The 22,902-nt window shown below is 32.2% G+C and overlaps 1 protein-coding gene across 1 annotated transcript in view; it reads left to right on the plus strand.

Annotated features, from left to right (window-relative positions):
• LOC129514645 (low-density lipoprotein receptor-related protein 1B) overlaps positions 1-21,006 on the plus strand; it is a 1,831,349-nt gene extending 1,810,343 nt beyond the window's left edge. Inside the window, exons 87-91 of the mRNA XM_055333402.1 lie at positions 7,258-7,334; positions 13,705-13,795; positions 14,742-14,886; positions 17,699-17,797; positions 19,256-21,006. Of these exons, the coding sequence (XP_055189377.1) occupies positions 7,258-7,334; positions 13,705-13,795; positions 14,742-14,886; positions 17,699-17,797; positions 19,256-19,396 (553 nt within the window). The 3' untranslated portion in view covers positions 19,397-21,006. The remainder of the gene's footprint in view (positions 1-7,257; positions 7,335-13,704; positions 13,796-14,741; positions 14,887-17,698; positions 17,798-19,255) is intronic.
• Positions 21,007-22,902: the final 1,896 nt, after the last annotated feature.

A 22,902-nucleotide genomic window follows, 5' to 3' on the forward strand; every position in this document is an offset into this window, starting at 1 on the left:
CATCATATTACTTAACACTAATTTTATTATTATTCCTATTCCTTTTTATCCGGTGCATGTAATGTATTCAGTGAAGTACAAATTGTCTATTCAGTCTAAAAAACACCTCAGGCTTTTCAGATCTGCTTTCAATAAAATTTTCTGGGAATATCTAGATGATAAACTTTTCCATTACTATAGATTTCTTTTTTTTTTTTTAGTATTTATTCAGTCATCATTTCACACTTTGGTGGCCATTTCTGCTCAAGTGGCCTGTGCAGAATTATATGTTTAAACATTTCTAACTTAAACCACTCAATCTTAACAAACTTCCCTTTATGGGTAATTACTTGGCAAACTAGATTTCATCTTTTTTTATTCCACCTTACTTCTTAAAATAAATCACTTTAAAAAATCCATTCTATTAATTTTATTTCTTTCATCGCCACCTTTTCAATTTCTTATTAATTTTTACTTTTCCTAAAACAATTACTGGTCAGATTTTATTGAATATCTCTCTCTCTCTCTCTCTTTTTTTTTTTTACTTTATCACGTTACCATTTCTCAAACCAAGAACCCTTTCTGATCGAATTCTCTTAATATTAAAGTAAGATTAGTTTTGTCTTACTAATCTTATCAGTACTAGATAACACAATGATTTAATGTAATATTTTAAAAAAATGAATTATATTCTTATGGAGTAGAATCAAGTATACTTATAAAAACAAACATAAATTTAAGCTACTGCCTTAAGCTTTCTGAAGAAAAAAAAAAAGGTAATACCTGCCTGTTCCCATGTAAGAAGTAACAGTTAAATTTAGATTGAGAATAGTACTGCATAAATAGAAATTGTAGTGCAAAATTGTATGTAAAAAATACCAAATAAGTGAAATATAGGGTCAATAGTTTTGGAAGTTCAAGAGTGGATTGAGTAATAATATAGATGAATTTATAGATAACGGATCTTTAAAGATATATTAGACACATGTACAATATTTTGGAACCAATATAAAGATGTGAAATTGATATCAAGAAGGATATAAACACTCTTTAATAATATATTCCTCAATTTCACTGGTAGAGACAGAATGTTAAACATTTTGATCACAGGTCTGAGCCAATGTGGTAATTCTTACAAATCTATGACTCAAAAAAATACACTATTTCCTTTTGTTCAGACAATATTTTGACTTTTTATTGAGAAGTTGGTAGTCTCCTGGGCATAAGGGACTAAAGAAAAGCATTTCTTCCTACTCCTGCATTGAATTAGAATGATCATGGCATTATTGCAGAAAACAATAATGAAATAATGACATCACATTTTATTCTTCTACTTAAGCTATTTTTTTTCCTGGCAAATTATTTGAATATGCACATCCTCATTTCACATAGTAATTCCAACTCCTAGGTTATTACAAGAGTGAGTAAGAGTATTTTTTGTATGAATATACTTATCCTAAGATCTGGCACAAAGTTCAGCAAATATTAATTGGATCTTATGCAAAATTTCACATCAAAGTGAGTACGGGAAATTTAGGGGGCATGTTACAAAAAATATGAATCATTATGTGTATATGAAATAATTTTAACTCAGAAAGTCATGAAACAATGAAATATTGAAAAGTGTTTTACAATAAAATTAACAAACCGGTGAATAAATATCTGTCTAAATATATAACATCTTACAAACTACTGTTCACATGTAGAGGGCACAAAAAATACTGGGAATTACACAACAGTATAGTGAGTCAAAGTGAGTAAAAGTGAGGAACACCATGCAAATGTAGTCATTTCAACACCAGAAATTTGCCAAATTATTTGGACAAAGTATTTTGCCAGTGCTTTTTTTTTAATTTTCTTTACATAAATATGGAAATAGTACTATATAAATCTAGTGCACAAAATGTAGTATTTTAACTGAAGCTTTTGGAACACTAAAGCATGCATGACACAATGCACAAGTTTACTAAGGTTTCCTTAATCCCTTTGTGCCATTTTTTCCCCTGTGAGTTTTTTTTTTCCCCTGAATGTCTCTATCATCATGGTTAATAAGGGTAGCCTAGCACGTATATCGAGGAGGAGAAATTCAATTCCAAATTACTTTAAGGTTCACCTTTGAATTTTACTTTGATCAGAAGAGTCCCATGATCTTTAAATTTGATGAAAAAAGGGAGTAGATATTAATCTCATTATTTTATTTTGAACTTCTCCCAAAGCAGGTGACTCTACACCACATTTCTGCAAAATGACATTTGTAGTCCATGTAAGTTGATCATTGTTATACAGTGAAAGGTAGTATCTCAGATTTTACAACACCTGTCATATTTTGTATCTAATATTCTCAATTCTCAATCACTGTACTACTTCAGAGGTAGCAGTATTTTGGTCAGTTTAATTATATGTCTTGTATCTATGCTTACATGTAAAAACTGTTCCTTTTAGAGATTATTTTTTATCCCCTTTATATTTGCTAACTGATTTTGATATTCTGAAAATGTTTACTATTCTTCCTAGTAATATCTGTTCTGCTATTGCCTTTACATGAAGGTATTCCCTTGTGATACAGAATATTACAATTGAAACAGTATATTATAACTATACAATAATTTCACAAATTTTTAAAGGACACAGTAACTACTAACTATGTCCTCTAAACACTACTTTTCAACTAACTGCATATTTTATATAGTAACATTCAGATGAAAATTAGTTATCAAAATCAAAAACTCACTCAGCTTTCTAATACTATGTAAAGAACTTTTACCAATATAATTTAATCTTCTGAATAATCATGCTGGGCATGCATATTATTATTCTCACCAAAAAATTTTTTTAAAAGATCAAATAATATTTGATATAAGGACAAAGTCTATGGGACTATAGCAATAAGTTGTCTCAAATATTTCTTGAAGTGTGATTGGTGAATTACTTGCATCAGAATCACTTCGTCAAAGTAAAGATTTCTGGTCCAAACTCCAAGCTGCTTAATGAAAATCCCTGGTATATGGGACTCTAGAATTTCAATTTTAGCAATTTTTTCAGTTTGCTAGCCATACTAATATAGAACATAATGAAATATCACAAAATATATTAGAATTCAGACTATTTTATACATATAGCTATAATGTAAGTGGAAGAATAAGATTAAGAAAACAATGCAACAGTAAATAATCTTCTTTTTAACGTCAATAGCCTTAGAGAGAAGGGAAGAAGTCAAAAACTGTAAAATCTATAACACTTTACCAGGCAGCTATTGACTTCAAGAAACTGCTAGGAGCCATAAAAAAGGAATGAAATCTTTCCATTTGCAATAACATAGATAGAGCTAGTGAGTATAATGCTAAGTTAAATATGTCAATCAGAGAAAGACAGATACCATATGATCTCACTCATGTGTGGAATTTAAGAAACAAAACAGATGAGCAAAGAAAAAATGAAAGAGAAGCCAAGAAACAGACTCTTATCTATAGAGAACTAATGGTTACCACAGGGGAGGTGGACAGGAGGGTGGGAGAAACAGAAGATGGAGATTTAACAGTACATTTATCATGATGAAAAAAAATGTATAAAAAAACCTGCCAGAAGCAATATCTTTATATGATGATGTGAACAAAAGAAGGATAAAAGATAGTTTAGATAAATAAGTCTCTCTCTCTCTCTCTCTCTCTCTCTCTCTCTCTCTCTCTCTCCATGTTCCAACAATACTTAGTTAAAATTCACCAGTGTTAAAAATGTTAAATAATTCAGACTGCCATAGTGGTAAACACATAAGAAAAAGAAGGGGATTTGTATTGTCCTAAAGTTAAGGATAGTAGGAAACAACCTATAGAATAAGTGTAAAAGGAATGACACAGAAGTGTTTGTGCTGGTAAGGAATAAAGTAAAGGCAGGTAGTCATCTGTGGGGCTTAGTCAGTTAAGCATCAAATTCTTGGTTTCTGCTCAGGTCCTGATCTCATGACTCATGAGATTGAGCCTTGTGTTGGCTCTGTACTCAGCAGGAGTCTGCTTGGATATTCTTTCCTTCTTCCCCTCTCCCTCCCTCCCTAAAATAAAAAATTAGGGGATCTCTGGGTGGCTCAGCAGTTTAGCTCCTGCCTTGGGCTCAGGGTGTGACCCCGGGGTCCCGGGATTGAGTCCCACTTCGGGCTCCCTGCATGGAGCCTGCTTCTCCCTCTGCCCGTGTCTCTGCCTGTCTCTCTGTGTCTCTCATGAATAAATAAATAAAATATTTAAAATAAATAAATAAATAAACTTTAAAAAAACATTTAAACATTTATTTTAAATCTTGGGAGGTACACGAAGGACTTCCTTGAAGACAATTATCTGAAGATGACTGGTAGGGAGCAGTGGATTACAACAGTACAGATTAAAGGTGACCGGGGCATGGACTGTGGATTTTACTTGAAGAATAATGAAAAGGAGATGCCAGAAATATCATAGCACAGTAATGCAAATGATTCAGTGAGGAATTGGACAAGAAATTTTGATGATCCTCAGATATTCTGATTCCTAAATGTTCTGCCCTTAATAGCTTTGATCATTGTAGTCTATTCAGAGTATAAAAATTTATGAATTTCTATAAAGATGGTAAAAATCCTTGGTCTTAAATCAACCACTGGAAGAAGAGCTCGTGGAGCAGCAAATGCCTTAAGTAGTCATTTTGTAAGGTAGGCAACAAGAATAATGACTTCTATTTGATTTAGTATCTCAAAAGATATAATTTTTAAAAAATGTAACAAATGTTGAACAGTAGAACATTTTTATCTTTGGCCATAAAACATTGTTTTATAAGGAGTAAAGGGAAAATTGCAAGGTGATCATCAGCTTATTAAGATGTATAACTGTTAAAATTAATTATTTCTCCAGCACCGTCTTTGAGAGTTTTTTCCAGTATGTAATAAGTAAAATATTCCTTGAAGATTAGGAATTTAAAAGTGGTTTCACAATTTAAAAGAGAAGAGATTTATTACCATTAGTAGGTGATTTCTTTTATCCATCATAAATACTGGGTTCCAAGCTCTGGATAAAATAGATAATTAGTACAGTTCAGAAATACCACCTGTCTTACCTAAATAATTCCAGAGTTTGGAATTAAGAATCACACTATCCTTATCTTCTTTGCTTAAAAATCTCTTTTTATTCTTCCGGGGTTCTAAAGCCATATATTTCATCACTTCCTAAAGTAATTAAAATATGTGATGTTCGTGTCCAAACACAATCCGGTAATTTAGCATTTAATCCTCCTATTTTGAGCAATTTCACTTTTTGACTTCTAAGTATCTCAGTGTAATGATGAGCCCAGAGGTTCTTATCTCTAGTAATAACATAACAAAATGTATCTCAGGTCATTCTTCTTATTTAACATGAACCCTGATTTAGGTTTGTTTTTATTTGGTTATCAAAGAAGGTAATGTAAAGAGCCAATCTTTATATTTTAATCAGTAATTCAATATGCCTGCACAAAAATAACCTTAAATACATAAGCTATATAATAAAATTATTAAGCAATCAGTATAGGTCTTTTTTCCATTAGTATGTAAAACTTCCTCAGGAAGATTTGACAAATGTAAAGCTATGTAAAACAGAAAGAATTTTGCAATGATCAGAATTCACTCCAACAACATTTTACAAAATCATCCTAAACAGATTATTTTGAATTATCTGTGGACTGTGTCAAGAATCAGAAACTGTAAAGAATTGGAACAGTTTTGTAGATCGATCATCTGTAAAACCACAAGTGAGGAAAAGAAATGACTTTTAAAAATCAATGATTTTATCCATTGTTCACTTTACTATAATTTTGTAAAAATGTGCTCATTCCATTACCTTACTTCAGGAATGTAGACAGAGTCATTGACCTGGCCTTAAAATTTATTTATCTACTTTAATGATTTATTGCATTATGCTATATAGTAAATGTGTATAGGAAATAGATACATAAACTTGTTATAAAAAAATCTAAACAAAAAGGTAAGATGATGCATGAATGATGACCTAATAATATATTAATGTTCATTTAAACCATAATCCATACTCATACTTTTACAATATCATTATTAATCAAATAACTATATTCTTGAATTATAACATTATTGTCAATTATGCTGACATTAATATATGCTTTAATGAAACAAATTTTTGTTTTCATGATTTGAAGTTTTCAGTCATGATGATTTTATGAGCTTTCACCCATGTTTTAGGAGAGCCAATGCTGTCCTCACAGATATCCCAGATAATTCACATGGCATCATCGAAGCCTAGTTCCAAGCACAGCTTCAGCTATCTGAATTGACTATGACATTATTGGCAGAAACCTTGAAATTGCAGTTATTTAGTTTGGCCACCATGCCCAGAGAGATCTACTTGAAATGGTTCTGGAAGCTGTTCTTTCATTGTGTGCAACTATTCTTAATATGGTGACATTTGACAGTCATTTTAAACAAGAATTGAAGCCAATTAAGCGGTCTCTCTGTGGATTTCCTCTGACAGATGCACAGAGGCATCTTGGGCTAGCCAATAGGCATTATTGAAATGTAGCTAAAACCATTCCAGCATTTATTTTGATGCATCCAGCTAATTATATGGCTGTGATTTATGTTTAAGTAAAGGACTTTAACCAGATCTATTATTTTCACCCTCTGTTACACTTTTAATCATAGTGTCATGGTACCTATATGGGGAAGACTGCTTCTTCCACTAAAAACTTGGGCGTGTTTTCTTGATTCCATAGAGACAGAAGTCTGATTTTAAATGGGAATGGACTGCATTTCCCTATGCATGATTAGAAGAGTAAAAATTCTGCAGTTTGAACTGAGACAGATGACCATTTGCTGTTGGGTGTTTAATTAAACTTTGGACATAGAGCAGGCCAGGGGGAAAAAAAGTCCCAGAAACTTAAAGATTGATCTGCTTGACAGGCCAACTCAGTTTTTATTGTGGCTACTTGCAATTTTCAGTACTTCTTAAATTGATTCCTAATTCTTAATTAAGATTTCAGTTTTGCTATAAAATATACTAAATTTAAGTTTTAACATAGGATAAAGAAAAATGACTGTAAACCTAAATTTAAAAAAAAATTTTTTCAACAAATGATGTCCAGTTGAAACTACCCTCCACATACCGGCAATATACAGGACATTAGCAGAACTCTATACCTAATATTTATGAATCAGTGATGGCTGGCTCTTCATTTCATTTGGTTAAAGTTATTATATTAGCAGATTTGTGAGTTTTATTATAAACCAATTTTTCTTCTTTATTCTTTTAATTTTTCTAGATGCTCCACCAACTGGTCAGGCACACAGTGTGAGAGACCAGCCCCAAAGAGCAGCAAGTCTGATCATATTAACACAAGTAAGTTCTTCAGGTTAATATCTTGGGTGGTGGGTGTACCATATGGTGCAGGAATTGTATTGTATGCCATGACTGGGGGACTTGAATCTTGGAAAGTGTCCTTCACGGAATTCTGCAGGCGATGCATTGCAATCCAGTTGTTTTTGGAAAGATGGAGCACTGAGCTCACCTGATGACAGGTTCTAGCATTTATGTGCTCTTTCAGACAGCAAACTTGGGGGCAGTTTTCAGAATGCACATTGGCAAACCTAGCATAAGCTTTTCTGGAGAAATGTACATCAGCTACCAAGGCTGCAAATAGCACAATGGATATGATAATGCTCCAGGAAAAAAAGTAATTCCATGTTTTAATTAGAGCAAAGTGTATTTTCTTGAATTGCATTTCAGTATGTTGTTATAAAGCAATCTTGACTGGTAGACTTAAGGAAAAATATATTAACAAGCAATAAGAATTGTGGTTGATTTATTGCTTCTTTGTCTTCAAAGTATTGGTTTTGAAATGTATTGAAATATAGCTCAGCATTTTACAAATTGCTTTATGCAGCTGTAGTCTCAGGACTACATCTGGATATGAAAGTCCATCTACATCATCATTGTGTGTGTCTGTTGTGTATATTTTTAACAACTTTAAACAATTTTATAAAGATTTTCAAAATGAAAGTCAAAAATAAAGTTTCCCAATTCACACATATTGTCATGCATTTTATTATGAGAGGAGAACTTTTGAAATATGTAATAACTAGTAAGTGGGTAAATATATTCTTGAAGAAGAAAAATAACTTCACTGATGGACATATGCTTGCCTTACCAGTTTTCCTCTGGTGGAAAAAAAAAAAAAAACTTTCATGAAAACAAAAAAACATATCATGGAGTTTGTGAAAAAGGAAAGACTATCAAAGTGAAAAGAATGCCATTTTTGTACCCTACACGCAGGGTCCCAGTGTCCTATTCTTTCTTCCCAGGATCTAGAGTTCATACACATGTTGCCAATAATAGTTCTGGAGGCACGCTAATTTATGTATGATTTTCCAGTTACAGAACTCAACAATAATTAAGAACATTGTTTTTTTTAGATTTATTTATTTATTTATTCATAACAGAAAGAGACAGACAGAGAGACAGACACAGGCAGAGGGAGAAGCAGGCTCTGTGCAGGGAGCCGGACATGGGACTCGATCTCGGGTCTCCAGGATCACACCCCTGGCTGAAGGTGGCGCTAAACCGGTGGGCCACCGGGGCTGCCCAATAGCACTGTTTTTAAGTGAAAAATGCATTTCAAATGCATTGGAACCTATGGAACACACTGAATTTATAAGCTGAGAATTATGAAGACAAGTTATATGTTAGGCTTTTATTTACGGCAATCTCTCAATTATCTAAGATGACTGAAATACATAGCCTTTTAAAGAGTCAAAAACAATTTTAAATATTGATAAACTCTGAAAGGAAAGAAGGATATAAAGTAGCACATCCATTCAATTTTCAAATTTTACATAAGTTCCATCCACAAAGGAAAGTTTGGTGTTTGGAAATGGTTTGCAGGAGGGGAACACCAGATGTTTTTATTGGAAGGTGAAGTCTCCAATTATTTGCAGGGGCAAAAAGCTCCCTTACAAGGCAGTTGTCTCTAATCACATACAGCAGTTCTAAAACAGAGACTGTATCAGACAGAAAGAGTTGCAAGTATTTGTAATCCTTTATCAAAGACTCTAATGTCCTTCCTTCCATCACTGATTTAAAGTCATTAAATTTAATAGAAGTATCAATGCACATTGAAAGGGCTATTAGCTATGTAAATGTCAAATTTTCTTAAATTTGAGCAAAGTTGACCACATAATGACACTATTAAAAGGTACTTATCATCAGACATTTATGCTTACAGAAACTTGCCTCAATAACTTTGAAAGAAGGGGGAAAAAACTAGTTTGATCCTACCTAAGGTAAAGCCCAGTAGTTTCGAATGGTTGTCAAATGTTCCCCAAACTTGGGGAAAAATCATCTGCCCGATAAGATAGATAGACACTTTAGCAGTGTGTTTTCAGATCTGCATTTCCACTAGCAGTGAAACATTCCATAATCACTGGACCCTGGAATAATAAAGAATACACTGCTTCTGTTGGCCTGACTGCTGTCAGCCTGCATGGAGATTTAACTTTCTAATTGATGCACAGCTTCTTAATCATCTCTGAGTACTCATACTGATGTTTTCTGGCCTTTGTTGTTTTAAGTATCTAAAAAAATCAGCCTGTGGAATTAAGTGGATCTATTATCCTAGCATGTTCTGCTGAGGTTCCACTTAAAAGAAGCTAGTCTGACTCTTCTGAAGTTATTTTGAAGAGTTTTAAATTAAATATGATAAAATATTCCTTGGGCACTTCTATTTAAATTTTACCTCAAGTTTTAAGGGAGTGGATGCTCAATTTTTGAATTATGCTATTCGTATTTGCTAAAATAAAAGAGGATAAAAATATACTCAGCATTTGTGAGGCAGTAATATTGAGATGCTCTATTTTAGTGCGGTGACAACAGAGATGTGGTATCTGTTACGGAGTTGTGTTTCCTCTTTTCCTATTTTGCCCTTATCTCTTTTATACCATCTTGTTTTAAAATAGAAAAAATAACTAATTATGTGCACCAAGGAACCAACAATTTGCAGATATAGAGAGATAACTGAAACATGCAACAAAATAATGCTTTGTCCTAATTCTTCCAAATCAAATATTTATTAAGCCTCAACAAAGTGTCAAGTACTGAATGAGATCCCAGAGACAAGTGAGTGAGTGAGACAGACAGTGCCTCTTCAATGAAGCTGAGGTTCTAGAAGGGTAAACGGAAATAAAACAAGCAAGGAAACAAATGAGTAAGCATGGGGATTTATGAAATAATTGTAAGTTTTAATTGGTTTTGTTAAGAAAGCAAAAATAAAAGCAAAAAATAGAGAACGGCAGAGGAGATCTGAGGTCAGGAGTGATTTCTCTGAAGTGATGATATAGAAGCTGAGATTTGAAGGATTAGAAAGAGAAGAAGCTGAGGGTATTTCAAACACAAGGGACAGACAGCAAGTATGGAAACCCTGGAACAAGAAAGAGATGCTCAAGGGACTGAAAGACCAGTGTCAACCAGCTGTTGATCAAGGGGACGAGAGAGAGAATGATACAAAATGAGATTATTTTCTAAATTTCTATTATCAATCCTGGTTTGTCTCCTGAGTTTGAGACATAGGTCCCACTGCACAATTTCTATATCCATGCCCATGGCAATGTCTATATCATTCAGTATTCCATGGAAATCTTAAGTTCAACATATCCCCAAATGATCTCACCTTCTTCCCCCACTCAAGCACAGTGCTATGGCAATAATATGTTTTTAATTATTTAATAAACATGTATGTCACACTTTCTATATAATAGACAATCCTATTTACATTACTATGAGGTGGTATTAATGATGACATTCATTTTATGGATGAGTGAACTGAGACAGAGATAACTAATTTGCCCAAGTATAGTTGTTAGTAAGCTGAGATTTGGACAAAGATGGTCTGGCTCCACCGTTTATTATCTCAACTGCTGTGCTATCCTGCCTCTCCCAGAGAAAGGGTCTCTGCAACCTAACAATCTGTATAAAGAAAGATTTGTATTTTAAGTGACAAGGTTATCGAGATGTCGAGATACCCTGTCTATCTTCAATAAGTACTGAATGTGCTTTTTAAAAAATCAGCTTAGAACAATCCACCAATAAGTTACAGCTAAAAAAAAATAACCTGCAGTAAACTTTGATTGATATATGTTACAATATATTTGCTGCTAATATTCTTCTTATTTTGAAAAAAAATCTGTCTTCTAATTCTAAAGATATATGTTGTTGCCAATTGTTTTCCTTGATATAAAAATTTTATAAAACCCAATTTTAAAAACTTGCCCAACTGCCACCCTGCATTATTTACTGGCTACACTAAGCATTATTACAGTTGTTTTTTTTTAAATATAAACATATTAGAATTCTAGGTTCTAAAAGGGCTACAGTGTAAGGAGTTGGAACTGTCATCACAAATGGGACAAAGAAAAAGAAAGAGGTAAATTTTTTAGTATGTATATATAACAGCATTTCTACCTTAAATAGGAATAGAGGAAACTACATAGAATAAGTAAAATATATTTTTAAATAATGTATAATTGGCAGTGAAGGGAAAGTAACTTTGTATACCCTAAGACCAGAATTGGTAAGTATTTTATATCTACCAATTTACCACAAATTATAAGGGAAAATATAAATAATAAAGTAAGAATATTTATAAAGTCATGATCAGTCAGTTGAAGTCATAGTTTATGAAGATACCAAGCTGTTCACTGGTATTTAAAAATTTGTGAATAAATGTTAATTACTATCCAAGGTGCCAGATTCTCTGCTTTCATTAATTGCTAATAAATTACACATTCATATAAAGTTCACTTTCTCAAAACCTAGAGGTAATATAATATCAAGCACATGAAGTTGTTGTATAGTCTTGGTAAGAACATGAAATAATAAAATTAGTTTTAGGGACCCCTGGGTGGCTCAGCAGTTGAACGTTGCATTTGGCTCAGGTCATGATCCTGGGGTTCTGAGATCGAGTCCCACATCGGGCTCCCTGCATGGAGCCTGCTTCTCCCTCTGCCTATGTCTCTGCCCCCCCCCTCTCTCATGAATAAATAAATAAAATCCTTAAAAATAAATAAAATAAAATGATTTTTACATTTTAGGAACTGACTAAATAAAGCAAGTCATTTTTTTTTCTTGCATGGAAGGGTTAGTTATTTTACTCTTTTAAAGAAAGGAAGATTATCTTATATGTGAGATTTCCTTAATAAAGACTTTTTGGTATTTTGGTAAGCATCCAGTATGAACTATGTCATACTGATATCTTCTGTCTAGAGCTATCAAAACTGATCTATGTTACTGTTTTATAGACCTTATGCAGCTGTTTATTGTGCTAAATATTAACAGTTTTTCTACCATATTATTTTTACATGGATGTGTATTTGTAGAGGAAAATTCATATATTTCATAATTCCTAACATTTCATTCTTGAGGCATTCCAGATCCCCACAAAAAAATTTCAATTCCTTTTGGGACTCATTTGTTTTAATTTTAAGCGGACTCAAATGAATCAACCAGATGTTTATTCTAAATAGACAAAGCTTTTTTCTCACAGGCTTTAGATATTTGTCTGTTGGAAAAAATTAACATTACACTGTTGATCAAGCTACTTAATATTTTCTCCTGTTATTAAGAAACCCTCACATTCAGTTTTCTTCCTGCATAAATGACACAACGGTAGGTGTTTTCCTGTGGATCACGTTAGCAGCAAAGGGGCATTGTCTCCTTCCTCTGGGAAGACAGAGATAGTTGCTCTTATTACCAAGGCAGAAGCAGAGGTTCTCCTCCATTTTGTTTCTCCCCTATGCTCAGATGCATAAAAACTAGACCCAGTTTCTCTGATCACTCTTGGAGATCTATTTCACAGATCATTTATTCCATTTTGAAGATAGGTGATTATAGCCTAAGATCATTTTTATAAATACATGAAAAATGTGAAAATAGACATTTACAACATAAGGCCAAATCCTCAGATTTATTTTGCTGACATTATTCTGGAACTGGAACTTAAGAAAGAGAATCCCCCTTGCCTCCCTACACCCCGTTTTAATAGCCCTGTATTATAGATCTCCCTGTCTCTGTTTTATTGGTGAGAAGCAGAAGCCCTCGGTTTTAGATAACCCATCCAAGGACTCACTCTAAGGAAGATGTGAAACTGATATTAGGCCTATGTCTTTCAGAATCCAACACTGATGTTCTAATTGGCGAGGCTGCAATCTGTCTTGCCGCGTGTACTCCTTGAAAGTAAATGTGTGTAGTGAGAATCACACTCAGACTGACAAATCAGTATTTCTAACCTCAAGAGATTTAATTGCAACATATTAATGAAAGATATCTAAAGAAACATTTCCAGCAGATCAAGTATTTAATAGGAGAGTGATTTTTCAGTAACATGGATATGAACTAAGAATATAGATGTTTGACCTGAGCTTTCTTTTCATGATATCAATGGTCAAATCATTTGATATAATATTGTTATATCAGGGATCCCTGGGTGGCGCAGCGGTTTAGCGCCTGCCTTTGGCCCAGGGCGTGATCCTGGAGACCCGGGATCGAATCCCATGTCGGGCTCCCGGTGCATGGAGCCTGCTTCTCCCTCTGCCTGTGTCTCTGCCTCTCTCTCTCACTGTGTGCCTATCATAAATAAATAAATTTTTTTTAAAAAAATTGTTATATCAGATTTTAATTCATTTTATTTATGTGTTCACCTATTCATTTATTTATTTTTCAGGAAGCATTGCCATCATTGTGCCTCTAGTCCTCCTGGTGACTTTGATAACCACCTTAGTAATTGGTTTAGTGCTTTGTAAAAGAAAAAGAAGGTAAGATTCCATGGTTTAGACAGTCAGTAAATAAATTACACATATAGTTACAGATATGTAGTGACGTTTCCCCTTTAATTTTAAAGATTCTTAACAACATGATTTAGTTATTCCAAGTGCAAAATCTTGTTTTCAAACCATTTTATCCTTCTGTTTCATTTTAAAGTGAGTATAATTTAGACAGTTTTCCCTTGTTACGTTAATAGAATGGCTCTATTTATATATTCTAACAAAACTAACAAGAGGACATGTTAATTAAAATTTCAGTTGAATTTTACATCTGTGGTAATTTTTCCATGAAACAGCAAGAATCTCTGAAGTGCATCCTATTATAGTAATGTGTAAGATTAGTGATATCAATACAATGATGCTGAATATGTCTTTTATATCACATGTGTGCATTTCATTCACAAATTCTGCATTGGTATAGTTTATAAATTCCTCAAAGTGTAATTTTTCAATTTATGTGAATATGCAGTTATAAAGATCTGGAAGGTACATGTAGTCTATAAGGTTATTATCTAGAACCAAGTGTTTGTGAGAGTATTTTTTTTTTAAACAGATGACTTGGGGATTGAAATTTTATTTCAAAGATTCTTTATCACTACTTTTAGTCATGATTTTCAGAAATCATAGGTCAAAGCGAATTTAAAAAATAATGAATTAGTGAATATTCAGTTTCAATTAATGTATTAATTATTTAATAGGAATATGTTCCAAGTGCATTTTTTGCAGTTAAATCTAAATAATTCGAGGAAATAACTTGCCACATTAAGACCCTTTTTGTTCTTCTATGGCTTGATAAATATTGTTTGTTTTGAATGCACTTTATTTATGAACTCTCTATGAGTTATATTGTCAGTAAATCTACAAATATAATAGCTTTATGTATCATGATTTTAATATTGAGACAGTTTACACTTACATTAATGTTCATATATTCTAGGACAAAAACTATTAGAAGACAGCCTATTATCAATGGAGGAATCAATGTAGAAATTGGCAATCCATCTTATAACATGTATGAGGTGGATCATGATCACAACGATGGAGGTCTTTTAGATCCTGGTTTTATGGTAGATGCAACAAAGGTAATATGTTTTAAGATGATGAAGAGTAAGCATTAACATCCCTGAGTCATTTATCTGTAAGACAGTCCTGAATTTTAATATTTCCTTTATCTCATGTTATATTAAATAACTTAAGGATGCATTGAATGTTACAGTCTCTTTTAAAGAAAAAATAAAATTATGGACCTGAAGCATGAAGTTAAGATAACATGTTTTAGAATATATGTATTTATTCATTCATTTAGTTTATAAATGTGTATAGTTTATTTAAAATATCTTACCCAAATGTATTGACATGCTAAAATATCTAAATATACAGCCTAGTATAAAAATACTGTCGGATTTATTTTTTAATAATATAAAGAGTGCAGTACTTCATTGCCAAAGTAAGTATTTTATTTCCAGTAGTGTTTCACTGATTCAACTAAGCTGTGCCCTTGGATTTGTTTGTAATCAAATTACTTCTGGAAAATATTTTTTTCTGCCATGATAGCCTTCTTATTGATTTGAATCATGTCATTGATACACAAAGCCGAAAAATCTGACTTTTTTTTGGTAAATTTTCTGTTCTTATTATATGCTCAGATGAGCAGCTTTAAAGAGAAATAGATAAATAATACAATTATCCATATAAAGTAAACATGCAAAGATCCACTACACTGTATTATCTTCATATTTTACATGATAATTATGGAATATTTTATTGTGAATTAAGAACATTTGTTTCCTATTATGGAATTGATTTTTCTTAGCGTATTCATTCATTTATTAAATAGTTAATTTATTTTCTGATATATTAAAGGTCTTTTGCCCTAAATCCACATTTACATTGTAAATAATAACAGTGACTGATCTATCTCCAAATGGGTTCAACTTATAGCAACAGCTGCTCCCAAAGATGTTGAATTGAATAGGGTCCCATATATTCAGGCTAGTTCTGAATCCATAGTGAGACTGAAATTGATGGTCAGATATTTATTTCTCCAAAAAGGAATCAATTGTTGCTGCATGTATAAATCTTTACACTATAAAAGGATATTTTAGTGATTTTTTTCCTAATTAGAAGTAAATTTGTATTTACTATTAATTATTAATTAACTCCTATATTTGAAATTGTTCATGAAATAAATCTGGAACCCTAAGTTTTGCTGTTTTCCACTTGAAAATGAAAGACTATACATATGGTACACATTGTTATTTGACAATTTATCTATGAAGAAGAAAGACATATTAAATAATAGACTCTTCTTATTCTTTGAATTTTTCTTAGGAAAAAGTACAGTGTATATAAGTAGTATATGAACTGATGAGGACATACTTTATATACTTTTCAGGGGAGTTCTCATTTTTTCCCCATCATTTTTATTTCTAGTGATAGAATTAAGCCAATTTTGGATGCTTAAGGAAAATAGCTTTTTAGTACTCCATTTAAAGGAAGATTAAACTATGCTTCAGTGCCCCCCAGATATACTTTTAATGTACTTTGCACATGACATTCAATAGAGATTTATTTACCAATTTGCTGACTGATTGACCAAAATTACATTAATGTGACTTAGATGGCTGAGTCTAGCTAGCTCTGATTTTTGAAATGTAAATATAAATTGTTGCCTAAGAAGTAACTACAAAAAAACACAACTAGTCCTAATAGGTATAAACACTTTTGGAAAGCAGGAGGCTACACTGAAGCAACCTTAATGATCAAATATTTTTCATAGAGTATCTACTGAGTCATGATGGTTTGATATAGTCATGATGTGATCAAATGAAAACTGTATTACACATAAAAATGATTTTATAGAACATTTTCATTATTTTCAAAATGGATAAATGTATACTTCAATCATACCTTTTAATCAAAATAATTGAAATAGTAAATACGGTTAATAAAAAAGATTTGACTATGGAGGTAATCACAGAATAGTTTGAAGATCACAAAAAAGAGAAATTAGTGTTTACTGGTTTTATCTCCAAATTCATCTCAAACCTTAGATTATTTTCAATATTTTTTCAAAGAGATCTTTGTGGGGGAAAATGAAGAGGCAGTATTGACCTGTGTTTATATTTAAAATCTTTTTCTGAGACCCTTGCCCTTATCTCAAACTTTGTGACTATTCATTGTTAAGAATTGATAGCTTTTTTTTTTCAATTCCCCTTTAATTTACTTCAAATTTGAACATAATTTTTTATGCTTTTCAACTTTTTATCTATTTTTTCCCCCTTTTGGATCGCTATCCCAAATATGAGTGTACCCGACTGACTAATTCTGCTCTTAGACCCAAGAAAATCTAAAGTCAATGTTCTTGCATGGAGACTTAGTAAACCATTTTAATTAGTAATTCATCTGGAGAGTCAGATTTCAAAAATACAGATTTTTTTTTAAATGCCAGATTTTTATTTGTTTAAAATACAGAATGGTGATGAATCTTTAATTGGAAGCAGCCAGATATTTGAGTGCTCAGAATATGCTGCTGTCAGAACTTTTCAAAGTGACAAACCTTAAGTGGGGGAGGCTTGTGTATTTTTCACAGAGCCGTTAGCAAAGATATGATTTCTTTGGGAAAGATGAAGTTAAATAAATAGAAATGTATGGAGATTACTTGAGGCATGGCATGTCTATCAGGAAGATGTACATACTAAAACTGTCTACTTATGAAGCACAGATCCAATATTAACAGTTTTTTTCTTAGTCTATTAAAGTTACTATGAATACAATGTGCCCGAGGGCTAATGAGCATCTTTATGCTGTTCTTATGACTTACTATGAGTTTATGTCAATGAAAATCGTTTCATGATATTAGATCGGAAACTAAAACTCTCTGTTTACATACAGGCCAGGTATATAGGGGGAGGGTCCAGTGCTTTCAAGCTTCCACACACAGCGCCGCCCATCTACCTAAACTCTGATATGAAAGGACCACTAACTGCTGGGGTGAGAGAAGAAAATTCATTATTCCATATCCATTCCATCACAGAAACCCTCGCAATGAAAGATGATGTCTAGATTTAGATAGGGCCTGTCTTTAATTGAGTTTTTAATTAACAAGAGATTTCAAAACAGCATTAAAATCAGAGGCTTATGTTAGACGTCCTGCTTATGCAAGACTACATATAAAACATGTTATCATTTTAGACAAGCTATTAAGTAGAAATATCTCTTCTGCTGATTTTGAAAATGTCATAGCACTTTAACAATAAAAAATGAATATTTGCTATTTTTGGAATTCTCTAGCCAGAAATTTAAACTGATTAATTTAAGCTTAAATTCATGTTTGGTTTTATTCACTTCCAATTAATGTGTTTAGTATATGTAAGTTTGATGTTCACTTAAATAAAAATATACTACAAAATATGGCATCATATTGAGAAATTAGAAGTGGTCTAATAAAAGCCACTCTTATTTATTTTATTTTTTTAATTAAGTGACTAGATTCTAGAGGAAAATACTCTGTCTTAGGTTACATAGTTCATGTTAGATGGAAGAGGTCTAAAAATAAGGGTATAAAGATTTGCAGAAATGAGTATGTGCTCCCCTAAACATCTCTCCCATCAGCTGTTTTCATTCTCATTTTTTATCATGTTTGTCTCATTTGCATGGCTCAAAGATTATATGTTTCTTTGTCGGAACTAAGATTTAGTGTTCTGTTGATGAGAAGACAAAACAAAATTAAACAAAAATTAGGCAGTAATTTCTTGGGTTAAGTTGCAGTTAATAAAAAACAATGAACGCTGCATGTTTTTCAACTGAAATAGATCACTTTTACATGTATCAGTTCTACTTCAAAGTGCTCTAAGTATGAAAATTAAGATGATTGTGAACATCACAATTCCTTGGAAGAGTCCAAAAGTATTTCCAATGATAATTACGTATGAGTTGTTTGAAGCAAAAATATTGTCTATTTTAATGTCTATTCCACCAATATATTTTACTATTATTTTTTGTTTTCCTGATTTTAACTTCATATTGAAAAAATTCTAAGCCTCAAGCAATTTAGATAATTTTCTGTAAACATATCTTTCCTGCCACTGCAACAGCAATAAGGGACAAATGTACGGACTGGAAATAAGATGATTTAGTTTAATGTTTTATGCTTTTAAATAAAGTCTCAGTGAATATTGTCTTCACAAAGATATCCTCAGGCTTTTACTATTATGTCAAAGTTCCACTTAGATTCACAAGTTACATGAAAAACGTACAATTATGTTTTTATCTAATACCTCACAAAAGTCAACTGAAGTCTGTATACAATTTAAATTACATTTATAAACTACTATTTAGAAAATTAAAGGTATTGCATACAAATGTTGTTAGCATTAAAAAGACATCCTAGAAAATAACTAATGTGATCAAAACTGATGAGAAAAATTTAATTTATTTCTTTTTCTCCAGCCAACAAATTACTCCAATCCAGTGTATGCAAAACTGTATATGGATGGGCAAAACTGTCGAAACTCCTTAGGAAGTGTTGATGAAAGGAAAGAACTGCTTCCAAAGAAAATAGAAATTGGGATAAGAGAGACGGTGGCATAATCAGCGATACCTTTTATATGCTGTATAAATGTATAAAATATAAGGATTACTTTTGTATGTTCCAACAGTATTATACTTGTTTTGGCATCAGCATTACCTCTTTGTTTATCTTACTCCTGGTTAATTGTTTTCTGAGTTTTCTGGGTTTTATTTTTTGCTGATGACTATTGATTGACCATTTGTATGGTATTTTTATGAAAAAGAACTGCACTACAATACAATTTACAACAATGCTGCTGATATGACTCACCTTTGAATTTGTTAAAATTACAAACAACATATTCCTTTGTAGTGTGAATATGAGCAATCTATTTTATATGAACTTTTTTGGTTCTACTTAATCAACAAAAAGAATCTCTGCACTTTTTCATTATATGGTCTGAAAGCTGTAATACAATGTCATTTTATTTTTCCATTTAAATTGATGGAAGAATGATTGAATGGTCAACTCTCTTCCTTGTGTCCATTAAGATTGATTCAGACTGCTGAAAATACCTAGCCCTCACAAATCCAACGTCACCTGCTTTGAAATTAGCCTTAGATTGCCAAGTGATAGATAAAAATTTTGAGGAAAAAACTTTTAAAAATATATACAATTGATAATTTGCATGAACACCTATGACTACATTTGCCAAAATTTAGTGGACTCTCTGTGATATACTAAACATATACACCCTGTAAACAATAGTTATATTTAGGTGATAGAACATAGCAAAAATATAACCAGAAGTGGAAAGACTACATTTGCTATGGATAAGACCTTTCGTTCTCCCTTGGTCCTGAGGTGAATAGCCAGCCTGGAGCACAACAGGGCATTGGGTCCTCATGCCTTAGGAAGTTCTTCCCAGTCATGTGCATTTTGTAGAAGATTAACCCAACCCCTTACTACACAGAACACTGAACAATAATATATAAGCACACAAATTGATGAAAATTTCAATGATGCGAATGAGTTCTCTTTGCTCAGTCAAAAGAGGCAAAATAGCCATTATCGTATAGAGTAATTAGTAAATATTTTCAATACACAGTATGACTAATCCGTTATTTGCCCTATTCACAACATATTCTTAAAGAACTTTCCAGGTTATAGGAAAACAATTACCTGCCCATAATCAAAGGTGGAGAGTATAAATGCTGACCAGTTACTCTGGTACTCTGGTTTCTTCCAGTTATGCAAAACACATGGACCCCTGCCATTCACTTTTTGGTTTTCAAATTTTGATTGAAACAAGTACGATTTATTTAAGTTGTATAAAAAAGGATAGCATTTTTATACAGATATCTTTAAAGGCACAAAAGATTTATTCATAAGGTATGGAGGGCTTTTTGTTCCTCTGATAGACATGACTGACTTTTAGCTGTCATAATGTATTAACCTAACAGATGAAATATGTTTGTGGTTGCTCTTTATCCCTTTGTACAAGCATTAAAAAAAAACCTGCTGTTTTATAAAGAGACTTTTTGTTGTACTATGTGCATGCATACTACCTATTTCTAAACTTTGCCATATTGAGGCCTTTATAAACTATTGATTTATGTAATACTAGTGCAATTTTGCTTGAACAATGTTATGCATATCATAAACTTTTTCAGGTTCTTGTTTAAGTACATTTTTTAAATTGAACAGTATTTTTCATTTTGGTTATAATAGTCATTTTGCCTATGTTTCTACAATGAAGTGTTAAATACTTTATAAAAAATTGTTGACTGACTTATTTAAATGAAATTCTACATATTTAAGTGCTTGTGTTGGGTAGTTTTTAAAAGTAAGAAAATCCCTTTCTTTATTGGGTGTAATATCCCTAGAAAACTATTTTACTTGAATGAGACATAATTTTTGTTAAATCCTTAGAGCATACTTTCTGGGTTGGATAGATTTCATTGCATCATTTTTGAAAGCACAATAGAGAAAGCATTTTCTCTTTTCTTGAAGCAGAAACATTTTTCTGGCTTTATATTTTTCCCCCATCTTACATTGCTTATTACAGATTCTTATATTGTGATAGAGAAGTAGGCTATATACACAGTAGCATGGTGATTGTGTTGAAATAAGCCAAAGCTCTTCCTGCCTTTCCCATTCTTAAAAAGTGTACTTTATTGGAAAACTCAGATTCCTTTAGATGCTATTTAGGCATTATTATGTACCTGGAATGGTTATTGGTATACTGACCTGCAGTATCAGCCTGGAGAAGCAAATGTAGCAGGGTCTGACTTACTGGAAGTATCATTGAGTTATATTATCCAAAGGGGCCTTTTTATATAAGCGCTTTATATATGTAACTGAAATTATTATTTGAAAAAAAACAGAACCAACATATTGAAATGATCTTGATACAATTAACAGTGGTATAAATATCTAGCAAGTCATATATGATATACAGCCAATCAACTAACACCTACAGTCTGGCAAAAAGACCTATTTTCTCACTAGGGTAGGGCATTGATGAAAGCCATAGTTGAGTTTACATTATCACAATCCTTATGTCCATGTTATGCCTCACCATCCCATGCCGGTTCATTCAAGTCCACACCAGAGTTCTTAGCTTTTCTTTTTGCAATAATTTTGCCTTTAGTCTTTACTGGACCAAGATACTTTTTCAACTACTTAAATTTACTCTATTTATTTAGATCTAGCTCTATTTCAATTATTTTATCCAAAAAACTCATATAAATGTTACCAATTCAGATGTGTAATTCTCCACCACAGCGATCATCCTTTATAAATGCCATCACCAAAATACTTCCTAAAACATTCCTTCAAGATTTGATGGAACACAATTTCTAAAAATGAATGCTTCATGATAAATTCTTCTTCCCAACCAAATTACTATTCATCCAAAGTAGAGGTTTTCAACCTCTAGACATATTGGGCCAGTTAATTCTTTGTTGTCCTTTACAAGGTAGGATATTTAGCAGGATCTCTGCCTTCTATCATTAGAAGTTACTAGTACCACCCAAAGTTGCAATAACCGGAATGTCTACAGACTTTGCCAAATTTCTTCTGGGGAACAAAACTGCACTTACTAAGAACAGATGACATAAGACTATGTTCTGCCTTCCACTATTAAAAAAACTCTCAACTGAAACAGCTAAATCAAAAAAAGAAAAAAAGAGAGAAAGAAAGAAAAAAGAAAGAAAGGAAAGAAAGAGAAGAAAGAAAGAAGAAAGAAAGAAAGAAAAAGAAAGAAAGAAAGAAAGAAAGAAAAGAAAAGAAAGGCCTCTAAGCATCAAAATCATGGCATGCCCAAGGTTTTGTTTTGTTTTGTTTTGTTTTTTTAGTTTTTAATACCAATGATGCATGAGTTATAGAAATTTGTTATTAGTAAAGTGCCTATACACTAAAAATAACAAAAAAACAAAAACAAAAAACAACATAAACAACAAAACATTACTAAGAGAAAAGTTTCATTTAGAAACTTTTACAGTTTTGTGTAAATTGGGCCATTGGATTCTTGAGGTTGAGATTTAAGCTTGTACTTTCCTTGTATGAATGTTACTTTCCATTT

Source organism: Nyctereutes procyonoides, unplaced genomic scaffold (assembly GCF_905146905.1).
Source record: "Nyctereutes procyonoides isolate TBG_1078 unplaced genomic scaffold, NYPRO_anot_genome, whole genome shotgun sequence".
Classification (NCBI taxonomy): Eukaryota; Metazoa; Chordata; class Mammalia; order Carnivora; family Canidae; genus Nyctereutes; species Nyctereutes procyonoides.